General features: G+C 36.8%; 1 protein-coding gene across 4 annotated transcripts in view; it reads right to left on the bottom strand.

Moving 5' to 3' along the window:
• Positions 1–635: 635 nt before the first annotated feature.
• Positions 636–24,763, bottom strand: part of LOC110382943 (dual specificity tyrosine-phosphorylation-regulated kinase 2) — a 157,360-nt gene continuing 133,232 nt past the window's right edge. The window contains exons 2-8 of one of the 4 annotated variants that reach the window (XM_064041722.1): positions 14,641–14,797; positions 13,710–13,895; positions 11,308–11,410; positions 9,505–9,652; positions 5,361–5,472; positions 3,641–3,825; positions 636–3,229 (exon numbers count right to left, since the gene is read on the bottom strand). In XM_064041722.1, coding sequence (XP_063897792.1) covers positions 3,671–3,825; positions 5,361–5,472; positions 9,505–9,652; positions 11,308–11,410; positions 13,710–13,895; positions 14,641–14,797 — 861 coding nt within the window. In that variant the 3' untranslated portion in view covers positions 636–3,229; positions 3,641–3,670. Of the gene's footprint in view, positions 3,230–3,640; positions 3,826–5,360; positions 5,476–9,447; positions 9,653–11,307; positions 11,411–13,709; positions 13,896–14,640; positions 14,798–24,763 lie in introns of those variants that run through there. The other 3 variants (XM_064041721.1, XR_010277790.1, XM_064041723.1) reach the window with 3 other exon arrangements.

Genomic DNA, 24,763 nt, shown 5'->3' on the forward strand with positions numbered 1-24,763 from the left:
TGTTACATACTCTTGAAACTAGGTATTATGATCTTTGTAACACTTATGTAGGCACCTACCTACTCTAACTCACTAGCTGTTTGAAGAAATGTCGGCATAATTTTTGTCCCACTTTTTAAATTACTTTGGAGGTTCTACACTACACCCTTCCAAAGTAACACTTTTTGAGACAAAATAACTCTTATATTATTAAACTGAAGACTGGCAGCAGCTTTTCAGTTTGTTTGGGGAGTGGAGATGGGGGATGTATCATTAATCATCAATCAAACCTCCAGCATGGATTCTACGGGATCAGGCTTTTAGTACCAAAAATATGTACCTCTGATCAAAAACTTTGATCAACTCTCTAACTTTTTCTTTTTACTGTTCATAAACCAAAGAATGTAATGAATCAAAAGCATTTATCAGTATTTGTAGAGGCTAGCTAGTTTCCCAGTTATCTATGAAGTGTTTCACGAGAAACGAAATCCTGCGTTTTTCGCATGATAATGATAGAAGGAAAATGTCGTTTGGCACTGGCATCGTTGACTGCTATGTATTTGGCTTTATATCCCTTATTACTATAATAACGAGTACCTCTTCCTTTTTGGGAAGTCGGTTAAAAACGCACAGAGGGATACAAATGAAAAAAGTAGTTTATTTGTATAACTCATTTATTTTATATTCACATTGTAGTTACGAGTTTCAAGGTGAAACACCAGCTTTTACATATAAAATGAGAACAAAAATATTTCACAAAAAATAACTAGGTATAAGAGAAATGCGTTCCAACGAAAGCTTACAATGTTTGTAGTAACTAGAAGTCCTGCTATATTCATGTATAGCAAACGATACTTAATTTAACTATATGTACTTGGCAGTAATGTTGCGAGTCGAGAGTTGAAACATAATGATTAATACTGATCTATGCCAAGCGGAGCTCGCACGTCGGACACACGTTAGCACAAGTGGGCAACACGCGGGCTGTGATCGCTGACTCTCAGCCCACTTTCCAAAGTTAAAAAAAAGCTATACAATAATTGACTAAATACCTTAAAACGCTATTGACGCGTGACGATACACAAATTGTGATTGTAAACAGAACACTGCCGTACATAGGCTCGAAGCTGAACAAGCAAACACGACACCAACTCGGGTAGAATAAGCTACAAACTGCAGTTTTGCTACATCGTAACATACAATATTATGTATCTTCACGTCACAAATAATAAACTAAGGTCATCGCACAATTGTATTAATGTCTAGATCAGACAATCCAGAGTACTAAGACATTAAACTATCATTGAGCATAATTATAAGAAAACGGCAGTCAACTTAAACACAATATAATTGAAATAAAAATGCTATATTGAGTATAGTGAGATAGGTCAAATGATAAAATACATTCGGGAAGCAAGCACGTACGGAACTTTAACCATTAGGGTTCCGCCGCGTAAATATAGAACCCTTCGCTCAATTGGTCGTTATCTATACATATAAAATACACAGGAATTATCCTGCTCATTAAATAGGGTATCAAAGGTTAAAATATTTCCAAAACTTTGTACATTACGTTATTACAACATTGTGGGAAATTAATATATCAAATACGTAATTCATTACAATAGGGTAAATTATTTTCACACATAATATTATTACTATATAAATAAAGTTGCATAAGTGCTTGCTCTTACTACATTCCCACAAAATCGAAATAATACAATTCATTTGTAAGCATATTACAAGTGTCTACATATAAGAAGTTCTACAAACTAAATCGAAAAAAATAAAAATGCATGTTAATCGAATAAACATCATAGGCCCTTTGTAAATTGTTACAAATACAATATAATATGAGGAAGACGAAATTAAACTTTTATGTCAAACATATTGCACTAGATGTATCAAATACAAGTTTCCCTAAAATCGCTCAGATAGACGGTTAACAGTTGTACCATCCGTTGAAGTATATCAGTCTCCATTGGATGCGTAACACGGCACGGTAAACACAGTCTACCTGAGCGATCTATAAAGTGCCTCATTTATATTAAGTCGAAGGCGCCGATTTGAACAGTCGCCAAAACTTGGCACCCTCGAAAAGGCGCCGATATGGATCGTGAACTTAATATAAATGAGACATAAGATTTCTTCACAATTTGCTGGTGATTTAGTTAAATGGTTATTTAGTTTGTTCGTAGAGGTTTATTTAAGTAGTCCATTAAACTAAATTACTGGCGTAATGCGAAAGATGGAGTTATATAACTTTGTTCGGCTTCGTCGAGGTAAGCAATCGTCACATCGCAAGAATCGCTCCACAACATAATTGAATCAATTCTTACAGACTAACGTAAAACCTAAACCTTACACATAGTTTGGACTAGGTTCAGTGGCCGACTAGTTACCTCGAACTCTTAACCACATCGACAGAAGTGACAAATGCTCGACTGATATGTTTGACACACTTTCCACGACAAAAATATATGAAAAACATCTGTTTAAAAGTAGTAAAATAAAATGCTGTAAAATGTACTTAACATGCGCTATATAATAAATGTAACTTTCCATATGTATGGCCCAAGATACAATATTATATGTTTCTACCGGTACGAGTACATAAGCGCTTTACAAATCATTATGTAAAATCATATGAATGAATCACAACATCCACTACGCTAACCGACAAATAAATCGCGTAGCTTAGCTTCTTAACCTAGTTTCAAAGGCCTTGTAACTAACTACCCTTATATCCTTTAAGAATTCCGATTATAAGGTCACCATTTCGTTACGAATACAGCTTCATTATATCACTTGAGACAAATTAACTAATTACACAAAATGTAACTTAACATCGAATTATTCAAAAATTAAAATGAATGAACATTTGATTCTGTAGAAAATTGTTAAATTATTTTAGTCACACATGTTCGCTTAATCTAGGGTTTCGAGGGAATTTTGTGCGAGACGGCGCCGTTTCGCGTCGACTGCTAACGAGACTCACAGGCACTAACACCGACACACCCGTTCACGTCAATATATAGAAAACCGGGGGTACTGTCACAATTCCACTACACGTTTAGTCATAGAGTTACTGAGATCAATAGACGCGTCAGACGAGGTGGTCGCGGTCGTCGAGCGACACGTCGGAGTCGCGGTCCGGCCGCAGCTCGCGCTCCAGGTCCAGCGAGCGCCGCTCCAGCTCCAGCCGCCCGCCCGCGCCGCCCAGCCGCCGCGGCGCCTCCAGGGACGACACCTGACACAATAACAATTTATTATTAACATTATGAAGGACAACAAAAAATACAGACTTTTAACATGAGAGAAAGTGACGAAAAATGACAGGGGCGCCAGGGTCTCAGGGGTCTCATCCAAAGAAAGCAAACCACCTCCAATTATATCGATGACATGACACTTTGTTAACTAACTTCGGTCAAAATAAAAAAAAAATATATTTATTCAAAATTGGCTGCAAAACAGCACTTTTTGAACGTCAAAAAACATTACAAAAGACATCCCCCAAAACGCAGACCCTTCACAACTTCCTATATGTTTTTGCTGTTAAGGGGAAGTGGTGCAACACTCCCCAGCAACACATGTCTGTCTGTAGGTTAGAAGAACCAAGTCTCGCTAAGTCAGATGTATTATAAGTATGAACTGTACCAACCTTGGCGAGGCGTCGTGCGGAGGGCGGGCGCTAGGAGGGCGCGGGCAGGTGCGGCAGCTTGGAAGCCGCCCAGTACCGCGCGCAGCCGCTGCCGCTCACAGCGCTCACGCCGCTCACTCCGCTCACGCCGCTCGTCGTGCTCCCGCCCCCGCTCTCCTCTGACAGCGCCGCCTGAAGTTTCGCTTCTACAAACATACACTTCAGTTACAGATCATCACCCAATATGGCGGGACGACCTGGATGCCTACAAACCCTGATTAGAGACAAAATCCCTCGAGAGGTGTGGAAACAAAATATCCACACCTCTCGAGGTGCCCAGCAGTTTGAAAATATCTCATCATCATCATCATCTCAGCCATAGGACATCCACTGCTGAACATAGGCCTCCCCCTTTGATCTCCACAGACACCTGTTGGAGGCGACCTGCATCCAGTGTCTTCCGGCGACCTTTATAAGGTCGTCACAAAGTGGCTATTACAGGATGGCCATCGCAGGCGGGGTAGGCCCCAGAAGAGATGGCGGGCCGACCTGGATACCTACAGCCCTAGTGGGAAAGCCTTTGCCCGCAAAATGGGGAGGCCTTTGCCCAGCAGTGGGACAATATAGACGAAATACAAAGGCCTCCTCTCACATGGAGTATAGTCAAGGTTTCCTCATACAGCCACATTTTTTTTATGATAGAATATTTTTTCCTTACTTTCTGTACATTATTTAAAAATAAACTAAATCTATATTTAAATAAAAAGAAACTTAAAACTAATAAAAGGCGTCGAATAATTGGTCCTCATCGCTGTCACCCGGCAGTGTACCCAAAAGGCTGGCTGCATTGCCATATTGACTGGCAATGTTTGAACGTTGAGCGAAAAAAAGCCACCCTTGGGTGAACAAGGCGCTTAGAAATTTCCTTAGCAACATTTAACTAAAATCTTCGTAAAATGGGCACTTTCCTACCTTAAAGCAAAGCGGCGAGTTCCCCAATATTCCAGTTTATCAGTCTTTGCTGATTGAACCCATGTGCCCTGCGAAGGTAACTTCTTCTAAGTATCGAAACTTAGACGCCAAAAGTTGCTACTGAATTTTCTTAGTATAAATTTTAGCTTCGATTCAAATATTGATGCATTTAATGCTAGTAAAATATTTAGTGTTAATTCCGCGAGATAATAAATCACAGGGCATTTTTAGGAGATGGCAGAGATAGAAATTCGTCTACGGTTTGAGCATATGAGCGCGTTCGGGCGCCCGAGCACGTCGAGTATAGGGATGATTTAGGGTTCATTTATGAACGGGGCACGGTCGTGAAACGTTACATACATTTTGTATGACGAACGTCGTTTGTGGCCCGGACGGGCCACGGCCGGGCTTTTACTTTATTCGAGCCACGTACACGGCACGCCCCGGACACGGCCCGGCCTAATATAAATCAACCCTAAAGGTGTAACACGGTGCAAGTAGCTTGCACATGCGTACCCGCGTACTCTGTTGCGTGCGCGCGGGTGACTTGCACACTTAAATTTCTCCAGCTATATGCACCGTGTAGACGCATCCTGAGTATATATTTATTATCTCACGGAATAAACACAAAAAGATCCTGTAATGAAATTTCGCAGAGTTACGCCTGATTCCAAGCTTTTAGTTGGCTAAAGGATATTGTTGCTGGCCAATTGTGTGGATGGTGTCATCCTGGCGCTCTAGCTGTAAGGTAGTAAGGGTTGGTACTCACTGGCGACTTGCGAGGCGTTGAAGGTGACCGGCGTGCGCGCCAGCGGCGTGCGCAGCGAGCCCCCGCGCGCCGCGCCCGACCCGCCCGCGCCCGCCCCGCACCCGCCGCTCATCTGCTGAGGGGGGACACATATTGTTACTACAATACTAACTACATACGTACAAGATATCAATGTAACATTACAGCAGTCTAACCGTCAGTTACAAAAAGGACCATTAAAATTAAAGGTTCTTTAAATGTATTGCCGGTTCTTCTCCATGAGACCTCTTTGGAACCGTGCAACTAGTTTGACGTTTCGAAAAAGTCTTTTTATCTTATTGACAAAGAAAGAGTCGACAATAGATTTAAAGAAGCTTTAACTTTAATGGATCTTTCTGAAGCTCACGGTAAATACTATATAAAATCTAAATACTATTCAAATATATGTTTATCTGAACACAGTAACGGCCCTTTCACACGGCAGTCCAGTTTTTTGCAGGATACTATATGCTAATATAGATATTATATGCTAATGTTCACACGAGCAAACCACATGCAGGATCCTGCAAAATGCTGTTCCCGTCGTAATATCTTTTGCGGTCAAACGGGATCCTGCAAAAACGGTATCCTGCAAAAAACTGGACTGCCGTGTGAAAGGGCCGTAAGGGTGAATACACCTATCCAAAGGACAATTACTTTTAGCCTATCTTTCTGTTGTGTTTTCCCAAAATTAAAAGCCTTTTCACACTGATTTTCAGAGCAGGAAAACCGAGTGACATCGCCCGGTTCGTTGCGGTTTCGCAAACAATTAACAGCTGCCGGTAACATAAATGACGTAAAAAACTGAGCGGAACATCTGCCAAAGTGAGAAGGCTGTTAGTTTTTGAAAATGTATTGACTTTAAAAACTACTACTGTCTAAAATACATTAAAATACTGTCAATAACTACAAACAAATACGAAGTACATATTTCAACGCTACCTTATACCTACCTAATACCCCATTTTAAAAACAAACAAACATCACAAATTTTATCTATAATAACACGAAATCGACGTTTAATTCTCCCCTAATGCCCCACATTCTATAAAAACATGTCAAATGTCACAAACGCATAAACTAAACGCTTCACTAAGTAGGGCGAAAGATAATGATCTACGTTTAGTTTGTAACTGTGCATGTTGCGTGGTTACTCAATAATGTTATGAGTATTAGATATGAGCTGGTTAACTATGCAAATGAGAGGAGTGATTACTGCAGGTCGAAGAATAGATGGGCTGGTTTGTTTGCATTTAGTACGAGTTGTACACTGCTTAAGCTCCGACTATTTACTTTAAAAGCTTTTGTCAAGAATGACAGTTAAAATATACAGCATTTTCTATTTTGAATGAATCAATTACTATATAAAATGCCTAACTACTCTTTACTCAAAGGAATTTGAAAGAAGCAGAGTAAGTATTAAATAAATAAAGTTTAATTACATTTAGTAGCCCTTTGAAATAGTCAAAGTTTGACTGGAGATAAAACGATTTTGAGCTCTCTATTAAAATCGAGTAGCATCTCAGTTTACGGCAGTTAGGCTCATATTTCGAAATCCGCAAATAGTTTTACACGACCAAAATTACTACTATAACTAAAAATACACTATTCATATTCATATTCATTCTATCTATATGAACCACCCCCCTATTTTAGTTAACCAGTCTCATCACAAATCCTACAGATTCCGAGTAAGTTTGAACCTTGCATCACATCTGTTAAATCACCCACTTAGTCTATGTAACTATAAATATCTTTACAGTCAGTGGTTGACTGGAAAAATAAATCTGCGTTACGAAGGAAGAAAAACAAGCGGAGATGCCATAAGATAGGTCAGGTGCTTTCTTGTAAGCGAAGCTAGTCGGCTACAAGAAGTTCTAGTGATCAGTTATTAGAACTAAAGAGACGTTCGGGTTCCTGTCACATCAAAACGAATCTGTCCAAAATAGATCTTGATTGATTGGTGAATTTATTTTGAAAATAAAGGGTGTAGTAACGACACTCGACCCCTTTGTCGCGTTTCTTTGTAAGGAGATTTTGCGTTACGACATCTCCACTAGTCATTTTGTTCTCTATGATCTGCGTTCATTGCTCACTGACCACTGAAAGGTAACTATTACAGTTAAACTTATACATAATGGACAGGTGACTGCGTTTCTCATAGTGAACTAATTGCTTATGAACTTGGCTGAACTAAATGGTTGTATTTCTCAGTCGTTCCGAATGTAATGTCTCGGAAAATTCGTTTCATTTCTCATTCCTTTTTGAAGTACTTAATAATGCGGTTGGTTTATTTGTTTGTAACTCAGAGTTTAGATTTTATTTTTTCCGAGATTCTATTTACACCAATAAAGTTTTCATCATATTTCAATAATAATCCTATCTCTTCCCGCTGTTTTGTCATATTATCTTTTCCTATGTGTACAAATTAATATCATAAGCACTATGCCAAGATTCCACCAAAATTGTTCGTACACAAAGGTTGCAGTTTCACAGACCTTTTAACAATGTTCACACGCTAAATTATTTCTTTGCTGTAGAGCGAGCAGATCAAAAGAAACATTTATCCCTCCTTCTGATACCCAGTTAACAGATGATTTAAAATAAAGTATTACTTGTAAACAAAGATGACTACTCCAGCATAGTAACGCAAGTTTTAGGGCTATGACACACCGCGACGTAAGGACGCGACGTCGATTCACGTCTGGCGCCTATAAGACAAGTCAGTATGTAAAATTGGTTATTTTGCTCAGAGTACTGATGACACAGTTAGTTCCTTGTATTTGACGTTACAGTTCCATGTAATTCGTAGAAGTTTGAAGCTCAATAAACTCATTAAAATACACCTTCTTATGTTTCTTTTTAACGACGTCAAAAATCATCAAATGACTCCTCCCGCTGTGGGTTAGCAGCGGTGAGGGAGTGTCAGACTCTTACTGACTAAAAACCGACGTGTTCCGTCGCGGGCCTTTTATGTACCAGGGCCGCGGTAACTCTTTCTAACAATCCTGCAGCCTAGACAGACCTTGGCCCTGCAGGGGTTTGCGCTAAATAACTTTGTGTCTGAAGTTAGCCACTTGACCCTTACGCATTTGTTCTCACATATCTTGTCGAGAAGCTTTACTTGTGTGAAGTTAGCTACTAGTTTATTCACTATAGTAAATTTATGAACAAAAATGTGTAATGGCTTACTTCAGAGACGAAAAGTTATTTGGTACGAACTGTAGGTACTAACGTTTGCGTATTTACATATGACAATCATGCTAATATCTAATACTTATTTACTTAAAGTACTTCTTAAATCTACAAAATAAAACTAAAAATAAATTGCAACTAATATAAAAAAACTTAAAAAGAAAAATCAACTGTTTGTGGTAATAAGACAATTAGTGAGAAGAAACTGCGATATACATATTGTAATCAGTCTATTGTCTATGCGTACTCACACACAATAATATTTTCCAAAGATTAGATATAGATCAGACACGCAACTGGCTTGCTCTCGTTTTCTACGCAATAAAAATAACTGAATAGTAAAGCTCATTGTTTTGGTTACTTAATAGCAACCGATAAAAAATATACATTTTTATCGTATGTTGCTGTTTTTCTCAAACAACACAAATTGACAGACAAATAAACTATACACTAAGTTCTGAAATCGAACTACAATATTCATCTTAGCAACCGTCACAATAGAGCAAATTAAGCTCAATAATTATGATAATAACAAAACTTTACAACGAAGCGCAAGAGAATAGGCATAGGTACTAAAAACTTTTAGTAAGCCGATTGTTTGGTCACCTTCATGAACCAGTGTCAAAATTCAGTTTCTAATCGCAAATCAACAGAAAGATAGCACAGTTTAAAAATATTATATTCTCTTGCAAACAGTTGGTACCTTGTAATGTAATAGGTACCTTCATAACTGTTTATCTTAATTCTGTGAAGATAGATGACAGAACTTCATAAGCCGTGCGCGGTTCTAATCCAATCAAAGATTAACTTCAATAATCATCATATTACCACAACCAACATAAAAAAATAAAAGTTCTCAAAGAAGCAAACAAACCTATTTGTCAGTGCACTTAGGATGCGCGAGCCGCTTGGCATGGTGCGCTATACTAACGTGGTTGGCCGGCAGCGAGTGCGGCAGCGGCAGCGGCGCGGGCGCCGGCTCGTCGTCGTGCGGCGGCCGCGGCAGGCGTCGGCGCAGCCACGCGTGCCGTAACGCTTGGGCTGGTGTTAGACGTTTTTCGGGGTCCCATTCTAGACACCTGGAAGATTGAAGTTAGCAGTTTTTTGATAAATGGGATTAACAGATTGCAGTGTAAGATAGATATTTAAATAGTAAAGATAGATAGATAGTAAGTGAGTTTATTCACAGTTTAAAATTACATAGTTTGTTCATTTTAACAATTTATTGAAAAAAATATGAAAATATTCCCATCAGATGAGTATGTCTGTCTTGAGTAAAGTAGTAGTCTACAAAATTGTACACATGAATGAAAAGGCACTTCAGATTGTACGCTGGTACCTAAAGCTACCTCAATGAGGTAAATTCAACATATAGAGGTAGTAATCGACACGGGTGTAATAAATTCCATGGTGTGAATCACTATACCAGGTCAATAGATCTTTCTTAACTTGTTAAATTAGGATCAATATAAATAGTGTGTAATTAATTTGACACCTACTAAATTATTAGTTAAACAGTGTTTCTTCTAAGACATTAAATACTAAAGTAAATATTTGTCAGAAAATAAATGCCTGCACTATCCTTTTAAGCTAAGAAGTGTTTGTAAAACACCTTATGTGTGTTCCATTTTTAGTTTTAAATAAACTAGGAAATTCATCTTGTTTATATTTAGGAACACTAGCTGTTACCGCGTTTCCAACCGTGTTCCGAGGGAACTGCTTACCGCGCCTTGATAAAAAGTAGCGTATGTAAGAACCAAGAAATAAAAAGGAAACAAAATTACAGGAATACACTCGGAAAGTTTATTTATAATATAGTTTTTGATCTGTAAAATTTCCCATGATTACATGACAGCGCAAGATTTTAAGATTTTATACCTCGCATGTACATCCTTTTAATCCCCACATGTAAATAAAAAATATGTTTAATGACTAATCAATACTCGGTACTAAGAAAACGAATAATATCTCAAGTCAATCCCTATATTATAATCGTGAAAGAAACTCTGTCTGATTGTTTATCGCGCTTTCACACAAAAAACTACTGAATCGATTTAGATGAAATTTGGCACATAGATTCTCTAGAGCCTGAGAAAGGACATAGGCCACCTTTTACGCATTTGCGGCAAACGTCTTTCCCAGGAACTGGGTGAAACCGCAGGCAAAGCTAGTATAGAAAATTAAATAAATTTCCCAGAGCACTTGGCTCGCTCAGTTTTTGCATGGAAGCCAAACCACAAGGAAAATAAGAGATGTCAACTTTCATTCAAGTTTTTCTGCTAAACGAAGCGTGTAAATATAAATATGAATTTTCTGATTTCCTATACGAGAAAAGAGTGTTGGCGCCAACAGTCTTTTTAAATGGCTGACTATTAATAATGAGACTTGAAGAGTTATAGTGAACTTGTCATATTTTTTTTGTTTTGTTAGGAAGCCCGACCAATTAACACAGAGTAAATACGCATACCTAATATCTTAATTTTCTTTTTTAAAGTTGTGGCTAGACAAATAACGACCGGCGTTAAAGCGTCAAAGATAGATCATATTAGCTCCAAGAACTTTCAAAGAGTGTCCATATTTTATTTATTTTTTTAGCAATAGTGTAAATTGTAGAAGTTCTACCTTTTCTAGCGATATATTTATTTACGTAATTAAGTTTTTATGGGTGAAACTGATTCTCTGATAAATTATGTTTTTAGGAACCAATACTCTTACAAATAAAACAAAATATTACCTTCTAATAAAATCAATGAAGAATTTGTCTTGACAGCCTTTTAGGGCTGTGACAAAACTTTTGGACCCTGGCGGACCCCTAGGCTTGCCTCTTCTCGACATTCCTGAAAAAAACAAAATAGTTTTCATTAAACACTATTTTTGATAAATCATTACCTATACACAATTTTCAAAAATCTATTGATAGCCGGGACTATGATGAAATTATTATTTGAAAATGAGGATAATCAGAAATTATCTATTTAGAAAGAGGAAAATTCAGCGATTATAGTTTTGGGAAATATATAAAATTCACAATATACCGCGTATTTAGTAATCCTATAGGTATACTGAATTAATATAAAATTACTTTTTAGTTGCTTTTGGCTACAAACCAAAACGGCGTGACGTTTCCTTTCATTAATACATACAAATTGCGTGTTTTCTCTAGAAATCATAAATATTGTCGATTAACTATATGTTGTAACTAAACATACACAAAGTGAGCATGAAAGTAGTTATTTGAAACGGTTTTTTTACTCTCGAAGTTACGACAAAAATGATTAATTATATACTACGTAGTAGCTGACAGTAGCTAGTATTATCTCAAACAAACAATTCAAGAGGTATTTTATAACAACATTTTTGCTATTATGCAAAGACAAGGGGATTATTCTACCAATCTACCCATTGTAATAACGATAAAGCTATATACACTATTACTTCTCAATTTAAAAAAGACTATCCTAACTAATATTATAAATGTGAAAGTAACTCTGTCTGTCTTTTTTCTTCACGCCTAAACTACTGAACCGATCTGTGTGAAATTTGGTACAGACATATTTTAAAACTGGAGAAAGGACATAGGATAGTTTTTATTACAAAGAAAAAAAAATCCGGACATATAGCGACATCTCTTGGTCAAACCAAAAATCTGCCGGATGTCACTATTCCACGCGAACGAAGTCGCGGGCAAAAGCTAGTTACTTCATATAGATTGATGATCCAAAGACAACAGCAAAGATGTTCTATCATCTATCACATAAAACTTAACCGCATGACTAATTTTCCGTTCAGACAGACACCAGACAGACATACATTTTTAACATATACATACATATATAAAAAGCCCTGTGTCGTCCAATGAGTCACCATGATCTCATTCAATAGTATAGATTCATTAAAATTAGCCACCAGCAAAGTATGCGGGTGTCAGATGATTCAGAATATTTAAGATTTGGTACATTCCTGGACGATTGGGTGAAAGTATTACGTAGTTCAGGAATGTTAGTAAACATATGATTATTGTGTTTATTTTTAGGTATGTCTAACAGATGGTTGCATCCCGAAATATGATGTTACGGTATTGTTAAGCTTATTTTCTTGGAAGTAAAGCTCTCATTTTCTTTAAGAGAACAAGTGAGGTATTTCTTGAGGCGCCACTGTTTTGAGGCGCACCCATATTATACCTTGGAATGCATCTTTTAGTAGTGCTCCAGATAACAATTAGTACTATTAGGTGAGCTACTGGATATAACAAAAGTCCTTCTCAAAACGATGGCGCCTCGAGAAATACCCCGAAAGTTACTTTAACTTTGTAGTTTTGGTTAGCCCTATTTTTTATGATATTGTTATTTAAAAAACCCCTAAACAATGTAAGTAATGTTAGCGTTAAATATTTAATTATATGATGGCCCAAAGTAATTTCACACTAGCGGCTTTTCCGTTCAGTTTTTCCTCGCGGATTGCACGCCATTCGTCGGCTATTTGGAAACAATGGACAACTAGGTACTTGTTCAAACAATAACAGCTTAAAGCGCGTAACAGGACTTTTATCACACCGAATATGACACGCGTAAAATCCCGAACAGAAAATCCACTAGTACGAAAGCCTTGTTTGTCTATTTTGTTCGTCTGGCCGTCTCTATCTGAAGATAATAACTATGATTATGATTTCCGCTCTACATAAGCCGTGGTGAAATGCCGGTCAAGCGACGATAACGCAACCAGACGTGATAACCTTAATCCCAAAATGTAGGTTTAAGACTAAGTTATTTTTGTACTGAAAGAGAGTGGCGCTATGATTATATTTGCGGAAAGAAAGTAAAATTGATTTCGCTTTGGCTAGAACTTAATTAAGATTTAAGACTTATGTTAAAGTTTATTTTTGTGACCAGTTACATAAACGCAAAACATATTTTATTTCAGCTCTCGACCATTCTAAGTGCATGATGTCTAAAAAACCGAACGGAAGATCCGCTAGTGTGAAAGCGCTGTGCTTCTGCTCAGACAGTTATTTAACTGTATAATAAATTCTATGAAGTACCTATACGAAAAAAAATGACTATATATTCCTATATTTTTTATATATTTTTCATTTCTAATGCTGTTGGTGTGCCAATAAAAAAGCTTTTATATACTGACCTCCACTAAGAACAGTAGTGCCATCAGCTAGCGTGGTGGCCGTGCAATACCGAGGAAGGCCCTTGCTGCTGATGAAGTTCTTGGACCTCTTGCCTTGTTCTATGAGCTTCTGAGGAGGCATGCCCAGCAGCTCGATGATGCACGCCATTTGGTCCGCTTCATCCTCGCCTGGGAGTAATGGGAACCCTGGAATTGTTGATGGGATGGTCATTTTTATGGTGTTAGAAGTTTTAAGGATATAACCACAAATTGGAGGTCTTAACTTTTTGTGTTATTGTTAAACTATTGTTTTATAAAATTGATACAAACAAGACGTTTTATTACCTATAAGGCTGAAGAGTTTATTTGCTTTAATGCGAATAAAGTATTAAGTATCACAGGAATTTATTACTCGACCGATTTGAAAAATTCTTTTAGTGATAGCCCTTTTATCAAGGAAGGCTCTAAATAGGTTACTTTTTATCATATTGCGTGGGTTAGTTCCCACAGGAAGTGGATGAAACGCGCAAAAGATAGAGACTTCATAAAAACCGTATTGTAGACACAAATGATAAGTTTCATGTTATCAAATTGCGTCTTATCGTAGATATGAAAAAGCGTGACCTCAATATTGACTTCTACTAATTTGAAGTCATTGTACTGTTTGCAAAATATTATTGTTTTGTACGTTATCTTAAGCTATTGCTTATATATAAGGAACAAAAATAATAAGATTACTGAATGTGAATGTGTCCGATTGCCGTCCCATCGGACTATGAGAGTCAAGGAATAGTGAGTGCACCTGTGTCTGCGCAAATGCTTGTGCACTATAATATGTCCTGTGCACTTGGCTAATCTCCTTACATGAGAACAGCCGCCGTAGCCGATAATCGGCTCGGAAGACATCATCATCATCATCATTTATGTCATCTAAGACGTAAAACTTGCTCACCTGTAAGTAGCTCAGCCAATATACAGCCTAGCGACCACATGTCAATGGGCATGCCATACCTAGCGCCCATCATCACCTCGGGCGCCCTGTAGAACCTCGACTGGATGTATGTGTACACTCGTTGGTGCTCGTAGCACGAGCTGCCGAAGTCTATCACCTGGAAACAAGAGAAAAGCTCTAAGTATACAAAGATAATAAAATAATACCAAAATTAATTCTTTCTATCTTTCATTATGACAGACATTATCCTAATCAAATCCTTTTTCAGGAGCCGTGGGTGAAACCGCAGGTAGGCTAGTAACCTCCAACCTATATCCAAGTTTTTATCTTAGGATATATCTCAATGTGAACACACTATAGACATAAATGTACATACGTATATTTTTTTTGGCTTTTTAATCTAAATGAACCTTCCCGCTGTGGGTGCAGCATGAGGGAGTGCCAGACTCTTACTGACTAAAACCCACCATGTTCCTTCTTTAGCCCTTTATGTACCAGGGCCGCGGTAACTTTTTCTCGTTATACGTATCCTAAGCTCTAAATTAAAATGGCACAATTTTCCATCCACGGAAGACTTCTTCGAAATAATTTTACCATTCTAAAGTATTTCTGCAAATATGTATGTATGTCCTACCAATTTATGAATTTACAAGTAATTTCGAAACATCATAGTTCAAAGCGCTCCCATTACCGTGTTATGACTTGTTTAAATATTGTAATGTTATGTAGTACAAGAAAATTGCACTTCAATTTCCTCGTTTCTTAATAAAGAGGGTCATGTTTCGATAGAGTGGTAAGTAAGTTGTTCGTATGTAGTTGACCCCTTTCATTGGACGGGTTAGTGAGAAGTGGGATTGTAGTACATAGTTTGTTGTTTAGAGTAAATATTTGATTACAATGGTATATGTGTTAATGTAAGAAGTGATATATTCATGATTGATGGGGTGGCTTGTATTCCAGGAGTTTCTGTAAATAACATCATTTCAGCCTTTTGTCATACACTAGGTACTGAACGTAGGCTTCACATAATAAGTTTATGTTCTCATAATGTAAACCTAAATTATCATTGGCCATTATTTTATTTTCCACACTGCTAGGACTTTACCTAGAGCATAAAATCAAATCCAAATACGTAACGTACGTAATTTGCAGTCACCAATTGACTGGTTCAAAAAGTTGAATCCCATACATATAAGACAACATACCCAATAAATAGTTCTAGAAGCTTCCAGAAAGATATACAAGGAGAAACAAAAGCTAGTAAAATAAAAAAGTTCAATCTAAAATGATTCGATAAACTGTATATTTATAAATGACGTGCGAACAGCTTACACTCGCTTGTTTTTCTGCGACGTAACATATTTTCTATGATAATATTTATATTCGTTTTAGTTCAGAATAACATCATATTTTATACCACAGCTTCCTTATTTATGGGAAACGCAGGGGTTTTATAATTAAGTTATGGGGAGTAATTTACATGGTCCATATGCAGATTAATCGAATGGTAGCAACTATTTTTGAAAAATTTGGTTTCCAAGACAGTAAACATATCAAATACGCAATTTTTATTTAAGTCATAAAATAAAAAATATCTAGTTAACTATCATAATCGTAAATAATATATATTACGACATATCTGCATAGGACCCATTAACTACTCTTTCATCTTTCACTTTTCGAAACCAAATGATAATTTTGTTTACATATTCAAAATTACTGTTGAGTGCCTTTATTGACAAACGCACCCTTCCAACATGGCCTAATTCCTACTTGTTTACAGTTTCAGAGAACCCGCAGACTGCAAACTTTTAGTCGGCCGATAGTTTGTTTGAGCTCATAAATCAGTATGAAGATGAATGGAAGCACATAACAACGATCAAGGACTCAATTCTGTTAATGTACTAAACATGTCTCAGTTGGATATCAATTAACTCTCAATAGCAGTTTTAACCTTAGAGGAAATTCTGCTACTAATAGAAGATCAATCGCTTTTCAATGCAATTCCATTGGTTTGCCATTAGGTCTCAAGTAAAATTAGCAGAATCAATCCCCAGGTATTTGACCGGTATCAGACAGATTAAAAACTTTGATTCATTCCACGATTTACTTTAAAAGAAAAAAATCCTTCCGATGGGTCAACCATCGGCCGACTGTTTAGTCGGCAGTGTGCGGTAGCCCGAATAATTTGTGTCAGGATAATCTAAAGCGTAATATTATTATGTGATGGCTTTGGAAAATGTTTCATTATAAATTTTAATAGCATTCTGTTTACATTGCTAGTCTTATGTAATATTATAAATGTGAGAGTAATTCTGTCTGCCCGACTTTCATGAAAAGACCACTAGTGGTACAAATAGTCTGAGAAAGGATATAGGCCAATTTTGCCCTGCGGAAAGTAGCTTGTGTTACAATATTAACGCACTTAGAATATTAAGCGGGAACCCTTTTGAAATTCACGACAAAACGTGTAATTGAAGACAATTAAAGAATAATTAAAGGGTTTCATGTTATATGTAATAGATTCTTGCGTTAATCAATAGATCGATAAAAACGCTAGAATGCAGGATGGCCATTGAATTGAATGAGGGACGCGTGCGCACATAGGTAAGGCAATGTTGCCACGCTCATATAACTTAGTGTACCTATAAAAAGCGATAGAACTTTTAAATAGTGTTAAATAGAGGTAGAATAAAAATATTTAAAATATCAAATAAACATTTACACACAGAGATGACCTAGATTTGTTATGTTTAAATTATAATACTTTACATTAAAACCATATTTAATTACATTATTAAATAAAGAAATGGCTTATTGCTTTAATCAAATCACCGGAAAGAAAGAGCAACGTAAAACCTACAAAAATAATTTATCAAGTAAAATAATAATTTTACCAACAACAATAACTTCTACACAACAATCGAATGTTACACACCATTTATCGGGAGTACAAACCACGCATATGGCAACTCTTGCGCATTGACGCACGCGCTTCAGTAGCGAGCGATCAATGATCCATTGTCTACTGATTACGTTTGTTACTTTATCATAACTGTGGAGGTCTTGGAATTGTACACAAGGTTTTACGTATAAGGTGGGGCGAAAGAATTGTTAAATTAAAAGAATTAGTATTGGTTTTTGTCTGTATTATGTTATATACGGAATTGTCACTTTTGGATTGGTCACTTAGAATTAAGGGCAAGTTTGAGCAGTAAGGTTCCTTAGGTTACTCAATTCGGCCCCTGGCCGAAGACTGCTGGGGCTGCGAGATTTTTAGCCCCGGTTCACAGAAAGAACATGGTGGGTTTTAGTAAGAGACTCTCCCTTAGGCAAGCACTTACAGCAAGAGGGGTCATTTGACGATTTCCCACCAAAAAAATAGGTATGTCACTTAGGTAGTACCATGTTAATGTACATGATAAAATATATGTCCTGCAACCTTTATTTTACTAATGTGGACCGCCCCAGCAACCCCTACAATCAAACAGCTTGTAAATATCTAAGTTTGTCGGTCAACCGATATGCTCATTTCATTTTTCCCGTCTAAATACGTATGCAATTCTCAGAAAAGAATAAGAATAATATTTAAAAAACAACCGATTGATTGCAACCATCTATCAAGGTGTGATTAATAACCACTTTTCCGTACTATATAATTATGATAAGCAGACAGCGAAGAAACACAGACAAGAAAAGCATCCAGAAAATTATGACAAATGATCTTTTAAATATTGTTCTCGATAACCGAAGACATTATGACGTCAATGGTATACCTATAGAAGATTTTAGTTATAATGGTTTCCATAGAAAAATGCTTTTGACCGAGGCCAATGCTTGGTTTTCTAAGAAGTGGTGGCCAAAATTGGCGAAGCTCCAATGATTGTCACCAAGTAGTGCATCATTTTGAAGACACAGGTTATGTTGTATGACCGCACTGTTTAGTCATAAAGTAATGATTGTGCAAATTAAATGAAGCTGATGGTTGATGATTTGTATCATGAAAGCGAGTGCGTTATAGTTGTGTGTGTAATGTATATGAACATTGTCTTTGTATGCGTGAGGTCGGGAGCGCTCAGTAGTGGCCGAGTCGCCGTGTCATACAAAGACAATGTGCATGTACACACACACACACAAGTGTGGCTCTCCCGCGTTTGTGAAATACATCTGTATGGCTTTGTGATACTATACGACAATCTGCGTAAATGAATTAGATGACGATAGAAATGTTTCTTTCTTCTAAGAATGACAATGGTGGTGGTTTTTGTGCCAAAATTGGTTTCAAACTGTCACATTAGTCACAACAAATAAATAGGTAAGTATATAAAATCAGAAATACAGTAAATTAAATGATACGCCCCGTGCCTTCTCCCGTATGCTGGTTCAACTCATTTTGTCTGTTATGTTGAGGAAAATAAGATATGCGCGGAAAACATTACTCTTCTTGGCAGTTGGGTAATAAGAGAGTCATCAGGTAACGAAACACAGAAGAGGAAAATTTTTGGATATCCAAAAAACCTTCTAAAGCAAAGTAACAAATACGTAAACTATAAACTTAGTAAAATGGAAGTTGATCGAACTACCCAATTTAAAAGCTACTCAATTTAAGCGCCACGATAAACAGAGCTCTGACGAAAACCAATATTTACTAACGCTGAGCCAAAAACTACAATTTTTCATACTCTTGCCAGTTTTTAACAGCACTAATTAGTAGCTAAACATTGTACTGAAAGATTCGGTTCCCCGAATCCGCCACATTTCCTCTTAAAAAAAAATAATTACGGTGTTTTTTTTTCGTAACAAAATGATGAATGGTTTTTGGGTGAACGAAGATCATAGTCAGCGTTTAATAAGAAATATTACCGAACTACTATAAACAGTGTGTGTAATGTTTTGTAATTTAGTAGTAGGAAGAAATGTTTTCTGGGAAATGAAGTTTTTCTTTTGTTTTGTAATATGTCGCCATCAGCCATAGGACGGCCACTGCTGAATATAGGCCTCCCCCTTAGATCTCCACAGGTACCGGTTGGAAGCGACCTGCATCCAGCGTCTTCCTGCAACCTTTATAATGTCGTCTGTCCACCTTGCTGGTATGATAGCCAACATCAAGAAAATTCTAGCAGCAAGAGATTTACTTCGTCATCGCAACGATTCCTCTTACACTTGTAACCAAGTAAATTAGAAAAAATCATGGTGAAAACTATGGTGTTCATGAGAAAATCAGCGTTACACAGACATGGGTTTTCCATAAAAAACAAAAGTTTATCAGAAACGAAACCATAACAAACAGCGATGTTATTAATTATTATACTAAACTAGCATGACGTCACAATTACCAGTAAAATGTTTACTGAAACCGAGTTAACTACGAATAACAGTGCGCTGAGAGCTGAACCTTAGAATAGAAATCCTTTGTTGATACACACAGTAACCTGTAGGTACATGGCATAGAGAATCAAATGACTAGCGGAGATGTCATAAAGTAAAATGTCCCAAGATGCGGCAAAATGCGACTGTTCGGGGACGAGGAGCCCTTACACGCCTTCCATGGGACGCGCCTATTATTTTCAAAATAAAATCACCAATTAATAAAGACCAATATTTGTTTAATTGATATTGATTTGACTAGGAACCCTAATAATTCCTCGTTACTTCTAGAAATCAATCACGCCTACAAGAAGGCGCCTGACCTAAGTGACCTGTGACCTGTTCCCTTAAGGCAACTCCACTATCTTTCCTTCCTCCGTGGTACACATTTGCGCAAGTCCCACTTTATTAGCATGTTTGACAAATCATTTCACCCACAACACACATGTCACATCCTGGATCAAAACCAACTCTAAAGTCATCGACATAAAATCGAAATTTGATTGGCAATTACAAAACGGGTCAGGTTGTTGCACAAATCTGAGATTTATGTCACCGTGGTATGACGTTAGGGATCCATGTGGTTCCGTATTCACGTGAAGGGAAACGTGAAACGTGACGTTTAAATCGGTGTAGCTTTAGGCTTTTGGACGTAGGAGGCATTCCTGTTTACCACGATAGGAGAGAGTAACTCAATTATGTTACATAGGGTGACGAGTGACGATATACAACGAGTATTGTTTGAGAAATATTGGTCTGAAAGTTCCTGTAGCTATATTTGGTAGGAAATTGATATTGGAACACTATTACTGTAGGCAGTCACTCCTTCTAAAACACTGTTACTCAGCTGCACCCGATTAGACTGGAAGCCGACCACAACATAGTTGGCTAGGCAGATGACTTTCTACAAATCCTCATAATTTGTTTGAATAAGTACATATACTTTTACACCATATGGCCCGATAGATCACACAGTTATTTCAATATATTACCGTATTTTTCACACCACATGGTGTAAGCCGTTTCTCGCTCCCCGCGTGATGCGTGGGCGCATCTTTTGTACGATCTTGGAATCATTATAATCAATGCTGCGTGCATTCTTCAATAATCCTTATAAATACGGTCAAGTTCAAAACAATGTCCATTAGAAATTAGTAACGTATGTTTTGATTTAATTGATTTATTGTTGAATTAAAGTCTGAATGCTATTGAGTAGAGGTCAGTCATAAAATTATGTTTAGATGCAGATTGCACTATGTCATCATTTGATAATCTGCCTAGCCTTTTCCTAACTACTTTTGATCGGCTTTCAGCTTATCTGCCTGTCTAACCTCGTCAATCCAGTTAGCCGGGCAATACTATAGGTAACCCCTTGGTAAGACTGTTTGTTGTCAAATAATATGTTGAAATGACATTTAACCCACTAATGACCCATTTAACGTGCCTTCTGAAACACGGTAAAACCAGGTAGTCACCTAGTGGTGTTGACCTCGCCAGGTGACGGAATAAATATTCCCAAAGATTTCCTAATCTCTAAGGAATGCTATATTTTGGCAACTACTACCATCCCTTCTTTGTTTGTCTACCCATTAAAAATTCCTAATGGAACATGGAAAAACCAATACAGTTTTCGATGATGCAGATCATTATGTGTGATGAATTCCCAAGAATTGGCGCATCCTACGTAAGTACTGATGAAAAATAAAAACTAGTTTTTTCACGCGGTTTTACTCGCGTCCTCTAGAACCTACTTCGTAGTCCTCGTAAAGCCCATAGCCATCCATTATAAAAAGGCTATATCTGAAAGTTCGCTATCGCAGATTTTTTTTTATTGGACTTGTATTTTGAATTTTATACAAACAAACTTCTAAATATGCTGTATTGATAAATATTCATACATATTCAGAAAATTTTCAGAAAGCAATTTTGTGTCCATTTTCCTCAAAGGTTTTTCGTTATTTTGTAAATGTTATACAAATGTTTCCGAGACGAAAACTTTACGTCATAATTCTTGGCTTTCTCGCTCAATTTGTTTATGAACATTGTAAGGCGAAAAGCTGTAATTTTGCTGTACAGTCAAGTGTAAATAGATAGTGCACAAAAGCGAAATTGATTGTGTTATTTTTTGTAAGTTAAGTAGTTATTATCAATTGTTATTCCTTTTTATAATAAATTGAACAGTTCCAAGGATTCTGCTGTGATTCCAACAGAAATCGACTTATGCAGAACATATTGCAAATTAATATCAGACTGTATGATAAATAAGTTGAATAAATAAGATGTGATGTAATAAAAATATCACATCAATAATTTCATACTTGCTGTTGACACTTGAGTGAAATCTCCTTTCAATTCTACAAATGAACTATTTCATACTTCTTTTCTCGCTGACTGTACCAAAACTATAAAACCTCAATTGTTCACTGTAATGCATAATACAGAGATGTTTAAACATTCACTATACAGACAGTTATAAGAAACGATTCAATCATTTAATAAAAGCTGAAACTTTTGTAGCTGAAACATTGGAAATTCACTAGAATAGACTAGATGTCTTAATTAATTCCAATCTATACCAATATTATAAAGCTTAAGATTTCGTTTGAATGTGCTAATATAAAAAAAAAAAAAATAATGAATCGATATTTTTATAAGAGTGTGCGGAGTAGTTCCTATGGGACACGGTAAAAACCAAAGGCCTTTTAATTGAATTAGAAACGTTTTCGGAGACAAAACAAGATATCAAATATCAAATATAAAACGTTTACTCAATGTTAAAATACATTGACCCGTAACAAAAAACTAAAGAAGATAAAAATATGAATGAAACAATAAATCCATTTAATAAACCATAAATATCTAAATCCGTTTCCGTATTCTCGGAACAAAAATCCTATTCGTTCCACGTATTAGAGTTACCATGATAGAAAACAAACGTTCAACTATTGTTTTAAAAACAACACTTCCTTGCTTATATTTATAACTTTCTGTTTAACATTGAAATTGTACTATTCCGAATTTAGAGTACTTGTATACTGCAAACTTTTAGTCGGCCGATAGTTTGTTTGGGCTCTTAAATCAGTATGAAGGTGAATGGTAGTACGCACATTATAAAGATCAGGTATTTTGCCGATGTGAGACCGACTGACAACTTACGTCAGTCGTTACGGGTAGTCAGAAGCCAGTAAGTCTGACACCAGTCTAACCAAGGGGTATAGGGTTGCCCGGGTAACTGGGTTGAGGAGGTCAGATAGGCAATCGCTTCTTGTAAAGCACTGGTACTCAGCTGAATCCGGTTAGACTGGAAGCCGACCCCAACATAGTTCAGAAAAAAGGCTCGGAGGATGATGATATATGTATAAAAAAATGTTGCCAATCTTCGGGGCAACTGTCGGCCGACGGTTTAGTTGGCAGTTAGTGCGGGTCTTATAACTGTTGTTATTGTTTATAATACACCATGTATCTATGAATGGTTGAAGGTTGATACATATCATATGGAGGAAGTGAAGATTTTCATGTCTGAATGAATGCTGGAATGCCTTTTATATTTCAATGGTTTAATCCCATGTTTATCTAACTACATAGACAGAGATAGATAAGGATCCCAATTTTATGTTCCATACTTAACTTATCAAACGTATTGTAGATAATCCTTTCCAGCAGTATCTTCTTTCACACAACTGTAACTGGACTTTCATAGAACTTTTTACCTTTACAGAAAGTTTGTTAGTTCGTTTGTTTGAGGATTTTAACATAACATTGAAAAGCATTACATAAAAGCCTAATAAATCTCCAATAGATCATTCGGTTTTTGTTGTTATTGGTACCTCTTTAGCAGTTTGTTGAGGGTGGGAGAGATCCTAGACAGAAGAGTATGGAAGGAGAAAACATGCTGCGCCGACTTCTTATAAAATTGTTATATCTTCCTGCCCGGAAGATAATCATGATAGGTGAGACACTTTATCCTTGAAGTTATTCCCTCAGGACGTGAGTGCATATGCAAGCAATAACAAGTCAACTATAATTTAATTTCAACTGCATTAAAATAATACGTGAATTGCCATACATGCAGTCAGAATTCCGGGTAAGCATCGCGTGCAACCTACATTGTGCATATTAGTGTCCTAACGTATAATATCGTTATGTCACTCTAACTAACCTGATTTGGAGTCCAAGGAAACTGCTTTTAGAGCATATTATATACCTATGCATTCATATAATAACCCGCCTTTGTGCTTGGGAAGGTATGGTAAACTATGAGACTTCCCCTTAAAGAAATATATCTGTTAAGCGATCCCTAGACCTAACATTGTGGAATCCAAACTTTAATATTATAAATGCGAAAGTAAAGTCTGTCTGTCTGTCTTTTCTTCACGCCTAAACTACTGAACCGATTTGTGTGAAATTTGGTACAGACATAATTTGAAACTTGAGAAAGGACATATGATAGTTTTTATTACAAAAAAAAAAAAAAAAATATTCCGGACATATAGCGCCATCTATTGGTCAAATCAAAAATCTGCTGGTAGTCACTATTCCACGCGAACGAAGTTGCGGGCAAAAGCTAGTATCACAATAAAACATTAATTGCACAATTCATATTTTAATTGCAAATACTAAAAGTCAATGAACTTGCACAATGTCATAATATTGCGCAATTTAAATGGCCATTTAGGGAGCGCCTTGCTGATATCTACATGAAAATTCATTCCGTTTATGGCGAATTGAAAACAGTGTCCAATATACATATTTTGCT

The sequence above is a fragment of the Helicoverpa armigera genome, chromosome 26, assembly GCF_030705265.1.
Source record: "Helicoverpa armigera isolate CAAS_96S chromosome 26, ASM3070526v1, whole genome shotgun sequence".
NCBI lineage: Eukaryota > Metazoa > Arthropoda > Insecta > Lepidoptera > Noctuidae > Helicoverpa > Helicoverpa armigera.